The 12,811-nt window shown below is 40.2% G+C and overlaps 1 protein-coding gene across 1 annotated transcript in view; it reads right to left on the reverse strand.

The window, feature by feature from the left end:
* The window catches only part of R3HDM1 (R3H domain containing 1), an 83,573-nt gene that overhangs the window by 25,364 nt on the left and 45,398 nt on the right, over positions 1-12,811 (reverse strand). The window contains 9 exon segments of the mRNA XM_031057364.1: positions 9-47; positions 3,188-3,289; positions 4,677-4,831; positions 7,293-7,550; positions 10,102-10,313; positions 10,466-10,516; positions 10,599-10,636; positions 11,945-12,040; positions 12,137-12,245. Of these exon segments, the coding sequence (XP_030913224.1) occupies positions 9-47; positions 3,188-3,289; positions 4,677-4,831; positions 7,293-7,550; positions 10,102-10,313; positions 10,466-10,516; positions 10,599-10,636; positions 11,945-12,040; positions 12,137-12,245 (1,060 nt within the window).

Genomic DNA, 12,811 nt, shown 5'->3' on the forward strand with positions numbered 1-12,811 from the left:
TGCCGCGCCAGGCTCAGGTGGCTGAACTGCGATCCCAGGTTGTCTTGCTGCAGGAGGGGGGAAAAAGGGAAAACTACATTTGCAAATGCACGTTCGAGTGAAAAGAAATAAAATAGCCGAGTACTTCAGTAAGTTTCGGACAGCACGTCTCACATTACTGGGCAGTAGCAACAGCAGCCAAAGAACACCAAAAAAGGCGGAACAGTAGCAAAGTATCCTCACGGCTGACAGCAGGAGAGAACATCCATGTTCAGACTTCACTCTTTTCACTGCAAATATTTTGCCTTTTGTGTTACATCTGCCTTTTTCTACTTATTGTGAGAATTCATTTGTCAAAAGAAAGTTCAGAATTTGTGTCTCTAACATTTTCTGATTAGACTCAAAAACTTGAGCGAAAACATCTAACCCCAGTTAAAATAGCAGGATGCATTAGGATTGCTGAAGTAAAGTTTTGCTTTTAAGAGTTTAACATAATGAGGTTCTAATCCTGAGTTTAAAGGTACATTCCTCTAACTTAGTTATTATCCTACACACAAAGATTAATTATCTTTTCATCTGAAATCCAGTAACAACAGCGAGAAATGTGTTCCAGTGGCTGCCCTCTATCTGTGTTTTATTAACACCTGAAAGGATGCCACTGATTGCACTCTGCACTGCAGGGGTCCTGTGGAATCCAAAACTTGTTACTGTAACCCCAAGCTCCTTTTCTTACTAAGCAATTCAGCATCAATTAGCAACATCCTGAAAATTAGAAGTGATCACTAACTAGTATCGCTTGTTTTTTGCTAAACAGGAAGATTTGGTTCATACTTTGGAAGCAGACTCTCCAAACATGCTGGTACATTAAAACTATTTCAAGACCATCTGGTCTTAGATCATCCTAAGAAGATAGGAATTAATCAAGAAAAAGTAAGTGCAAGCTCCATCTTTTACTGATTAGCTACATTCACATTTTTTGATGTTATGGTTTTTTTTAGTTTCCAGGCTAAAGATACTATTAATTACTGTCGGAAATATGAATTTGCACCTAAAACTTAATTTAGTATACCTTTAATACATTTATTAATTTAATACATTTATTATTTTAATACATTTATTATTTATTAATACATTAATTTAGTATACCTTTAATACATCTTAAAAAGCCTTATTTTCATTAGGTAGTAATCTGACTTTGGTATTTCATTCCTTAATGATGCCTATTAAATGCAACTATAATGCTTTTCTACATTGGATTTTTCATTCTGCTTTTCCAAATCCTGAGTTTGAAGAGGAGATAGTGCATGTGAGTTTATCTTAGCTCTAAATATGTCTGAAGGATAAACCCAAGCCACACCACACTGATTTCTGTTACACTACCAGTGTAAGTAAAGTCTGACCTGGTCACTTTGTCCTGCAGTGACAGGTATGGTACAAGGAGGATTCAGCCCTGGAACATGGCATTCCCAATAAATGGAGAAAGCACTCTCCTGGTGCCAACTACAGAGGTGTTACACTTGGAATACAACCCAAGACCATCAATCCTTTTCATTATGTTACATAAGTTACGATCAGCAGGAATAGATTTTTGAAATTGCCAGGGCACTTAGTATTGGAACCCATTTCCTGAATGTGAAATTCTTTGAAGTTACTACAAACAGGAAGGAGTTTCCTTCTCTGCTTTAGCACCCATTCAAACTCTCAATTAACTTCAGAAGCAACATCCCTTTTGAATTCAGCTTAAACTGTATTTATTATAAGACATTTCTGATTAATGTTGGAAATTACCAGCTGTACAACACTGTGATGAGTCAACCTTGGCTGGCTCCTAAGTGTCCCCCAAGTCACTCCACCCTTCCTCTCATCCTTAGCAATAAGGGAGGAGAAAATATGATGAAAGGCTTATGGGTCAAGAAAAGGACAGGAAAATCATTCATCAATGACCACCACAGGAAGATTAATTTATTTATGCCAATTAATAGAAGAGTAGGATGGTGAGAAGTAAAAACAAAACTAAAACCAGCTTCCCTTAACCCCACTACTTCTTCCCAGACTCAACTTCACTCCCAAATCTTCTACCTCCTCCTCCAAGTATCACAAGGGATGGAGAATAGGGCTCGTGATTGGTTCCCAATCATGTATCTACTGCTTCTTCCTCCTCACTCTTCTGCTCCAGCATGGGGTCCCACCCACAGGATACCATCCTTCACAAACCTCTTCAATATGGGTTCTTCCCAAAGGCTGAAGTCCTTCAGGAGTGGAGTGCCCTAGTGTGGGTCCTCCCAGAAAACCTGATCCAACTTCCTTCAGAGCGCCTGTGGGATGCTTCAAGGGCTGCAGGGTGGGTATCTACTCCACCATGGTCCTTCATGGGCTTCATGGGGAGAATCTGCTTCACAAGAGTCTCCTCCCCAGGATGCAGGCTCTGCTCCAGCACCTCGAGCACCTCCTTGCTTTCCTGCCTGAAATGGGCTCTGTCCAAAGTGGGGCAGCTCCCAGGCTCTTCTCCCAGAAGCCATCCCTGCAGCTCTCTGCTCCAAAAGCTTGCCACATAAACCCAACACAAACATGCACTCAGTAGAGTATCAGAGCAGACTTTGACCTGTTCAGATCTCCCTAGTTCAATCTAATCTAGTTCAGATTCTCCCTTGGATAACAACTCTCCTTTACAAAGTTTCAGTTTCACTTTGTGTGACTTTTTTTCTTTTTTCCTGGTTTTTGATAGACTGAGGTATTTTATTTCCAGCTTCAACTTATTAAACAATAGATACTAGAGAAGTGGGATTGTTGAAAGTTCTACCAGAGAAGCTACAAAAAGGTAACCAGAAAAAATTAGAGCAGCTGATCCCTCAGAATGTATTAAGGTTTAGCAGAAGAGTGAGCAGACAAGGAAACAATAGGAAGCAATGGAAAGAGGTTAATCCAGAGACATAAAAAGGTACTGACTGGCTAATGAAACAGCACTGAAAAGCTTTCTTTACAAAGGGAAAAGGAAAGAATGCATCTCAAAATACCGAGATATATAGATACAGCCTTAATTGCACATATTCCTGCTCAATGTGAAACGTTCCCATCTCGGGCACTCAGTGCTGTGTCACTGAGAGCCAGTCACTACCCTGGTATCACACAGCACTCAAGCAGCCAAGCAAAGGGCAGCAGCCACCAGAGAGGAGCCTGTGCAAGGAGCAGAGAAGAGAAGGTGTAGTACCACAGAGTATTGCTGTGCAGAGGAGGCTGGCAGGAGCGGGGGTGGGTACGACACTGCAGAGTACTGGACAGGCTGGGAGGAAGGCTGCAGAGCCCGCAGAGGCTGCAGAAATAACAGGGTTATGAACAAGGTTAACAGAGTGAGAGAAGTGAAAACAAGTCTTTTGTAACAGAGAAAAGCAACTGTGCTCCAGAAGAGCAACTCGCTCCACTCTCAGAAACAGAATGGATACACCTCTTTTTTCTTAAGCCTAAGACTGCATAGAATGAAAACAGAAGTAACTCTGAATATCTCAGTCTCCCATAAGACATCCATTGCTTTATTTGTTATACACTATATTAGCTATCTCAGCAAATTGCTTCTATTTAACATTTACTGTTTCCTTCAGAGAGACTAAAAACTCCACATACATTTTAAACACGAGCTCTTTCAAAGCATCTAAAGGCAGAATGAATTTACTACTAACCATGGATTCAAACATACTACTTTCATTTATTCAACAGTACTAAAATATTTTCTCTAGATAGTTATCATTGCTCATAATATTTCAGGCAGGTTTTATTCCAGCATCCATTGAGAAGGTAATCAGAGAATTAGTAAAGAATTTGTGAAGAAAATAGCAAATATTACATACACACTTCTGTGAACTAGAAAGAGTACAAATGAGACCTTTTTCAAAACAGACCAGCTCTACTGTGGCATATCCAGCTATCTGAACAGGTTTAAACAGGGAGAACAAACAAAGGTAAACAGTTTAGATGAAGTTCTGTAAATAACTTTATGATAAAATTTAATAACCATCTGAAAATACCACAGGAGACTACTGCCAGTACCTTGGTGCCTGAAATAGCTGCTGTGGAGAGGGAGAACCCTCCCTTCTCCTGCCCAAGCATTTTGCTTTTCTTCTCCTACTAGGGCTGGGGCAGTCTTTAATCTGGCCTATTTTCCTAAACTCTTGTACAAGACAAGGATAAAATACATTTTGTACTCGTGTGTGTGGCTTTTGTGAGCAGAATATGCTGAAGTGTTACTCAGGAGATGTTCATGCTGTACCAGTCCTGAGCTACTCCTACTGTGCCATGACTCCTGCTTGTGCTGTACAGCCCAGGAATTTATCTGGCTGAGAAACAACCCTGAGACATGAAGCCCAAGGTTCCAGTTGGATTAACTCTTCCCAGCTGCCAACTATATTGCTTTTAATGCCTGGGTAACTCCACAGTGCAATTAGGGATGAAGGCAGAATCTCTTGTTCTTGGTTACAGAATATTTTCATACTAAAATTCCTCAGTGTTTTTAAGAAAAGGCTGCCTACCATGCTTAGGCACGATCAGAGCTGACAGTTGTGAGGAGTGGGAGGGAAAAAGCCCAGTTCTCCTTATGTGTGTGACTGTTTTCCACATCCAGTGCAGAAGAACAAATAACCCCCGCCCCTGTTCCCAGCGCTGAGTGAGAGCCCTGGTGTCCCTGAGCACGTGTTTGACAAGTGCACCTGTGAGAGGACGGGGTTGGCTCCGGGTTGGTGCTGGCTGGGGCTGGGCAGGGCTGGCTGAGGTGCAGCTCCAGGCACTTGGCTCCTAACAGGCTGCTGAGGCAGGGGAGGGTTGTACACCACCGGAGTGCCATCGGGATTGAGGAACGGCTGACCTGCCCGGGGAAAGACAACAAACACAGCCAGCTGCACCATCTCAGCTGGGACAAAACAGACAAACGTACTAACAGCAGGCAAAATGAATACAATAACATTGAAAAATAAGAGAATTCATACTGGTTTATATGACAGATTCATGCCAAATGCCCACAACCATATACATGCAGCTAAAACCCAAAACATTGAAGCTAAACAAAGATACCCCAGTCTTTACGTAGTGAACACACAAAAATTTCTTATATGCTACTCATCTTGAAACTTGATTTTTAACCAAGTAGATTGAATATGACAGGAGTAATAAAGGAAAACTCTACTAAAATACTGTTTTAAGGATATCTTAAAAATTTACCTCCTTTAATCAATTTGAAAACCAGTCAGAACACAGGAGAGCTTAAAGGCAAATATTTTTTGAAAACTATATAAAGCAGTAGCTGCCCTGGCATTCCCATGACTGCTAATGAGATTACTGGTAAAGGACTCTCTTCCCCTATTCTTAGATTAATTGGCTTTTGGCTTTCAAAATAAATAACACAGAATTATTCTCCTATTTAATAATTTGCAACCTCAATATTACAGCAATGGGCCAATGAAAAAGAATTGAAAAATAAATAGCATAAAAGTAAATTATAAAAAAAAACCCCAGTGATTTCTTTTTGTGCCTGGGTTGGAAAAACCTAAGCAACAACAGCCTGGCTGGCAAGGACCTGTGCCTACCTGCTTAGTGACATGTGTCCTGCATTGGCTTATTCTGATGCTTAAAGGGCCCAACACTGATGTAAATTTTTTTCTCCTCTGATTTAAAGATATTCTTATCCTTTCTAAAAAGGTTCAAACTGAGCCTAAAGCCTTTGCACCCTCTCAAAGCAGACTAATGCTCCTCTAGGTTTCTTGGTGCCATCATATTAAATGCAACTGCCCAACATCAGGAGTGGAACAGTTACTGAAGAAAGGACTGAGGAATTCATGGCAGAGGGAGCATGAACATAAGCTACAGCAGCTGGACTGCAGCTCATCAGGTGATACTCAAGTGAGCTTAGTAGATATCTCTTCAACGATCAAGAATTGGGAATGTTCTCATCAACAGGGACTCCACTTTTCTTATTTCCTTCTACTACTTCCTGCTAATCACCAGAGCTTCACTTATTTCTTGTAGTGGCTGGGTAAGAACTGTCTTTTCCTAATTACCAAGGCACAGATTTCTCTGTCAGAAACCCTGAGGAACCAATCTCTGCTTTGGCTGGCATTGGAACAGTAAAGCCAGAGGAACAATTACAGAATATGACGATTCAAGTACATTGGAAATCAAAGGTTATCTGCACCTAAATGTTCCTTGATCTCCAAGTTCTTTGTCTTCTACTAGAAGCTCATTAGACATTAACATAATTATCAAAGACTACTAATGAACTTAGCTCTAAGATGACAAATACATTCTCCTCCAAATCCAATGGCTATCTATGAAAATTAAGTCCTACAGCAACTCATTTGTAACCCAATTTTTAGCAATTGATTCATATTAAGGAAAAAGAGGAATTTATCTATTTCAATGTTATGCCTTTAGTGAAAAAAATATTTACTACATTTAACAACCCCAATGAGAAATGTTTTGCTTCAAACATCATGTGCAATTATATTCAAACATAATCAAGTCCATCTACAGAATGATGGTAAGTATATCCTGAATTATTTTATTTTCTACAATGAAAACAAATAATTATACCAAAATTATGACCTTTTACATAAAAGGCAAATTAAATTTTTCAGTATTTCCTAATTTTTCAGTAAAAGTTTGCCCTGAGAATGGTAGTTATTTAATCCAGACAAGTTATTACAGATCTCCTTGCATCTGCATTATGAAGTAACAATTTTCTACTACTTACTAAAAAATAGCAGTATTGACCAATTACACCAACACTGATTTAATCCTGTTTTAAAGTGACAAGGACAAGTTTAGAAATAGTATTTCATCCTGTGCTTCTTTCTTTCACTTGTATTAACAGCCTTGAGCATAGAGACGTGAGTAGGTTGCATAAAAAAAAATCCAGGATGATAAGTTCTTTCAAGTCAATATAAATCCTTTCTCAGGCTGTCTCCCCTCACTGAAACTGTTATAGAAGCATTGGAAAGGATGTTTTCCTCTCCTGAAAAAAGCTGAAACAATTAAGTTATTCTGTGTTCTGGATAGTAAATCATATGATTTTTGTATTTTGTGCAAGTCACTCATATATGTAAGGTAATACTCTTCTAGAGAAAATCATGTGAGTTTACTCATTCCTTTGATCCTCCAGTCACACTTCCTTGTTGAATTAAGTGCATTGAATGAACACAACCACATTAAAAAAAAAAAAAGAGAAAAATAAAGGACAAAGGACAATACTGACATGAAGCCTTATGCAAACACTCGTGCATTTTTTTCCAAGTTCCCCAGAGTAACAGAGACACCCCCAAGCATGTACCAACCTGTTTGAGGGTTGACCAGCACACTGCCAGGCGGGATGCCCGCTGCTTCCAAGGGAAGCAGAAAGAAGCTACTGCCAGCAGCAGGTGCCACTTGCCCGCTCATGCCACCATCAAAGGAAAGAGAGTTACTAGAGCTGACAGTTGGATACACGGCAGGCGTGCCAGGGGAGGGCTGGCTTAGAGCTGGCACTGGAAGAGGCTGCTGGCTGTGAGAGAGAGAACCCGTGGAGGACCCTACACTACTAGAAGATTCTGAACCTAGGAAAGGAGTAATGAGAAATTGGTTTTACCTGGAGACAGTAACATCAAGCTCACTTTAAAATATACACTTGTAAGTGCTCACCCTGAAAGCTCAGCATTAAGCACATTATTCACAGCAGCCGGGTCAATGGACTCCCCCTCCATCTCCCCTGGAATATCATTACAAGATCCCTTCTGTGAACCAAGGGTCAATTCAGCACTGCTTTGCACTGCAAAGTAAGGCTTTCATATCTAGCTTGGTTTTCTGGTCAGAAAATGCATATTTGTACCTCCAGAATTCATGGAAGTGATTGGTCATTACTGTGAAATGGTGGAGTGGATGCACAGTGCAGTGAATCCCAGCCCCAGCTCCTGCAGCTGTGCAGGGAATGCAGCTGCAGGGCCCTGCTGACCCTGTGGATTTGCTGGCTAAAGCCTCATGCCCTGCACACACGGCCTGCAGGCAAACCAAGGACCAGTTTATTTCCACTGCTGGGGGTCAGATCTTCTCTGACTCACCTGCTGGACAATTTGCACTACACTAAAACCACCCTCAACACTGTTTCCTCCTCTGACAATCTGCAGACTGAAATCAAGAATATAGCTAGAAAAAATGAAATGAGGCTAAGATGGTAGCTTTAGCCTGGCTTTATGCAACAATACAAATTTCAAAGGAGGATGAAACAGCCAATTGAAATCAGTACTCATTTTACAGATATGAATTACTATAAACATTGCAAGGCAGTGGAGAACCAGACCCCGATCTTTCGGAAAGCCAAGGCATGCAGCTAAAAGGAATATTCCAAAAGTCCAGTACAGAGAGGTCTGTGGAACTGCTGTTCCCAGACCACCTGACACCTGGAGATTTAGGTATACCATTTAGCAAAGACTTTGTAAGAAGTGCATGATATTTGCAGTACTTGGAAACAGAATACAGTTGTTTAAATTTACAAACTCCCCATTAGCAGTCTCTCTACAATCTAGAAGAAAAAGAAAGACTCAAAAAGCACTCAGATGGAATTTTTGTGCTGCTTGAAGTTACTCTGCACTCCCTTATAAAAGTTGCTAATTGTAATCCTTCAACTTGTGTTTACAAAGAGAGCATAGCTTGAAGCATTGGCCTTTTTATTGCTGAATTAAGTGAAATCAAAGCTATTAATTGTAAGCTGGGTGAGACAGCACATCTCAGCTCTGTAAAACCATCATTGCCTGAGCAGTTACTTGGATTCATTTCCAAGCGTGTTCATTCTAGATTATGCAGAGAAGTGAGGCTGAAGTCATTATAACCAGAGCCAATTACATCCCTGAACAATGTGAACAAACCCAAGCTCAACATGTGCCAATCACCACAACCTGGAAGTGCATGAAGCAACAACCATCAAGGTGGGCATTCCCAGCCTGGAATGTCCAAACTCTCAGAATGCCAAAATAAAGACTCCAGCAAAAATTTTAAGAATCCATTTATGTTCTTGAAATTTAGTCAACAAAGACTTCTAATAATGTATTTTATTGTCAGGCTGCAGTTTCTTTTCAAGCTGTGCCAAACAGCATCACTACACTGCCAAATGGACTAACTCCATATGATAGCACAATTTTACAGCAGAAATACCTTGAACTGGTTTGAGTCTTTTTTTATACAAGTATATAATGGATAAACAGAATTTGTTACTGTTTTACTGCATTAATATATTGCAGTGTGGCCATATGCCTAAAAGGTAGTAGTGGTTTAAGGAAAAGCAAAAAATTTAAATAGATCCTCTTTAGAAACCAGTTTTATAAAAAAGATCAAAGGTAATACTAATAAGGTAAGCAATTATATTCTGCTTTTTTATAGTTCTGTTTCAAATTCTGAAGCAGCCACCAATAACACACCCATGTATTACAAGCCTGAAAATTCTCCACAGATTAGCAACCGGAACAAGTTATGTTGGCATTTGAAATACAAATATTTGCAAAATTTCATTTTTGACCCACAGAAGATTAATTCCCATATTTTCTGAGATTTTGTTTTCACATTAATTACAAGTTAAGCCCCTTTGAAACCCTGATTCTTATAAGAATTTTTCCCCAACATTTTTGAATTTGAAAATTAAACAGTAAACTTTGTTCCATTGACCTCATTTCTCAGCAGTCTAAAAATTAAGTAAGCATTTGAGCCATATTCATTTTGATTTAACAAAAGAAAGAGAACACAATAAAAATAACTACCAATTCATAGGCTTTAAAGCTGTTTTATCTGACTAGCAGTATAGCAGTGCAAAATTTTCTAAGATGTTGCAATGCAGTTTGGCCCCACTGGAAATGGGAGACCTGAACCCCAAATATTTTACACTAAAATATTTCTGGTCAAAAACGTTTTCAAACCCTTTGCATGAGATGAAAGGCATTGGCACACTTGGAAATTCTCCTTCCAAAGCCGGAAGTGTCGGCTGCATTTGGCACATGACGGCTCTAGGGCTGGGTCTGTAGGTGTATCCCGAGGGAATGGGACGCAGGGAGCCTCCCCACCGGGAACACCAGGCACGCCCACCCGGCTCAGCCCCCAGAGCCTGCCCCGAGGCTGCTGTACCTGTTTTGGACAGCCTGCCCGTGCTCTTGCTGCTGCCAGAGCTGTCCCCGCGGCTCAGCACCGAGATGCCGCTGAAGCTGCTGGCCTTGGTGACAGCGGGTTTCAGGTTGCGCAGGGAGCTGTCCGAGTCCGTGCTGCTCCAGGGCCGCGGCTCCGTCTCCGTGCTGCTCTGGTGGCTGTTGGCCGATCTCCCCGATGCCTCCTTATTGATTCTGCAAGTTACAAACTCAACTGTTAGCATGAGCAGCCCTTGCAAAAGAAGGGAAAAGGAAAAAAAACCCAAACAAACAAAAAACAAGAAAGAAAGGGTAAACGCATGCAAAATACTTTGGGTTTTGTTTTTTTAAAAGAAAGCATCAAATACCTAAGTATCTGTCGTCTTTGTTGTGTACTATTAGTTTCTTCCTCCTGGATTCTGTTGACATTTTAATAAGATAGCTTAATATTTATTAAGAAAATAGGAAGACAAAACAGAATTAAACAGCAAATTTTCTTACCTTTTATCAATGAAATAATTCTCTTGGGAACACAGGGACTGAGGGGCAAAGAAGTGCAGAAATTAATATGAATGGCATTTATAACCCCTACTACAGAACACACAGCAATCTGGAGTCTTCTGCATTGTACACAGACTTCTACAGCACCCTCTTTATATTAAGCTGTCTGAAAAACTTTACCTGTTGGTAACAATTTCCATGAGGAAACAAGACAACATAAAAAGGCCCATGTGCAGGAGATCAAAGTCAGCATGAGGATAGTTACAATGCTGCTGAGTTGGTTTCTATCAGACTTTTTCTGAAGTTACAATTCTTCCCTTGGGCCTTTGGTGCCTTCTGTCACTTGCAGCTGGTGTGTGATTCCCAGGGCTGTCACAGCACCTGAGCTGCCTTGTCTTCTGCTGGGAAGGGTGGAGGGGGAGAGACCACTGCTGCTGCAGTAACTGCTCAGTGCCCTGGGTACGTGTCTGGGTAAGCTACAGAGCACATGGAACAGAACCAAAAAGGCTGCTCCTGACTCAAATTATGTTGTCCTTGACTGTGACTCCCAACATCTGGCACAAAGCTTCTAAGGGTTTAATACATAGTAAATTAAAATGCAAAAGGAAAATGTAATTTTATATCCAAAAGTCCATTCTTCTTGTTTGTTACTAAGGTGAACAGAAAAATATAAATTAGCCTCTCAAGAGCTCATTACTCTCTTTGGAATCTGGTTTTGGATGTGCAAGAGTTATAGATAAATGTCAGAAGTGGATTATTAAAAGTAACACATATATTTAAAGACATATTTGTTCTGTGTTACTCAATATAATCACTACTTGCAACTGAATTGTAGCCTGCAATGTTGTCCTGTAGAGTATCTCCAGTCAGGAGATCAGATTCCTGACAAGAATTTCACATATGGGACTGCAAATCATTTTACTGTTACCACTCATAATGTGGCTGCTATAGATACAAGTGAGAAAAGAGTTTGGTTCTTTCAAAATTTGCTTGGGTTTTTTTCTTCTTTTAATTATTGCTCTGAGCAACTGACATGATTGCAGTACCAAAACTCTGTAACTTAAATTGCAGTGAGGGACAAAACAATGCAAAGGGGGGAAATGCATTGCACTAGGTAATGCTAGAGAACACTCCTCAATAATTCTTGCATTGTTTGAGTTTCATACAGCAGCAATTGGAGAAAACAGAAGATTTCTCAGTAACTGCAATATCATTTAAAACTCACTCAGGCCACACTCTCTTATCTGCTCAGTGTCATTCAGAAACCGTTTCCTGGAAAGCCACCTGTGCATGTATGTGTGTGAAGGGTTCATAGAAAACAGTGCCAGACTGGTTTTGATACGTACATCTTGTGCAAATATTCTTTCTCTAGCTCTCTGATATTCTTCTTCACGTTCTTCTATAGATTTACTTCTTCTGTCATCTTTTAATCGTATTCTCATCTAAATTAAGTGGTACAGTGTTATTTTGCAAAGGAAAACAGTAAGAATGCACAGTCAAACACAGCAAGTGGAAGGAATAAGCCATGTGTGCTTTACCTGGTTGTCATCTTTGTCTAAACTAGAGTTATCTCTCTTAAGGATGTACCGCTTCTGGAAGTCATCGCTCTTCTCATCCTTTATATGCTCACAAAACTTTTGGTCAGGTCTGAGAAAAGTTGTTACAAACAAAATATTTATGGTTTTGTAAACATACTATACACACAGTGGAACAAACTGAAATATATTCAGGTGTAATTTAAAATATACTTCACATTCTAACTGAAATAAATAGACTTTGGCTGTCTGGGCAATGGAAAAGATATGGTGCACCCCTGAGGCATAACAAACCTGCTTTTAAAAACCTCTTCCTCCTTTCAAAGCTTTTGCTGCAACTCCCAGTTAAGGTGGGAAGCAAACCACATGCCCTTGGGGAATCAGAAGTGCTTTTGAATCCCAACTGGTGCCATGCAATGGATATTGGGCATGCATGGAAGTGAAGACAGGTGTTTGCCACTAGAGCCGCAATACCTCAGACTTCATTTCAAAGGAAAACAGAAGAAAGAAGGTAGAGGAGAAAGCACTGAAATTTAGAAACTTCTAAAACAAAATTAAGCAGAAATGAGTAAGAGAAGAACAGTATAATGCAGGCAAGTAAGAGCTTCACACAGTCAGGGAGAGAGTGAAGCAACAGATTATAAATAATGCTTTGGTATTTTGTCTACTTTGTGAAGG

The sequence above is a fragment of the Geospiza fortis genome, unplaced genomic scaffold (genome assembly GCF_000277835.1).
Source record: "Geospiza fortis unplaced genomic scaffold, GeoFor_1.0 scaffold112, whole genome shotgun sequence".
NCBI lineage: Eukaryota > Metazoa > Chordata > Aves > Passeriformes > Thraupidae > Geospiza > Geospiza fortis.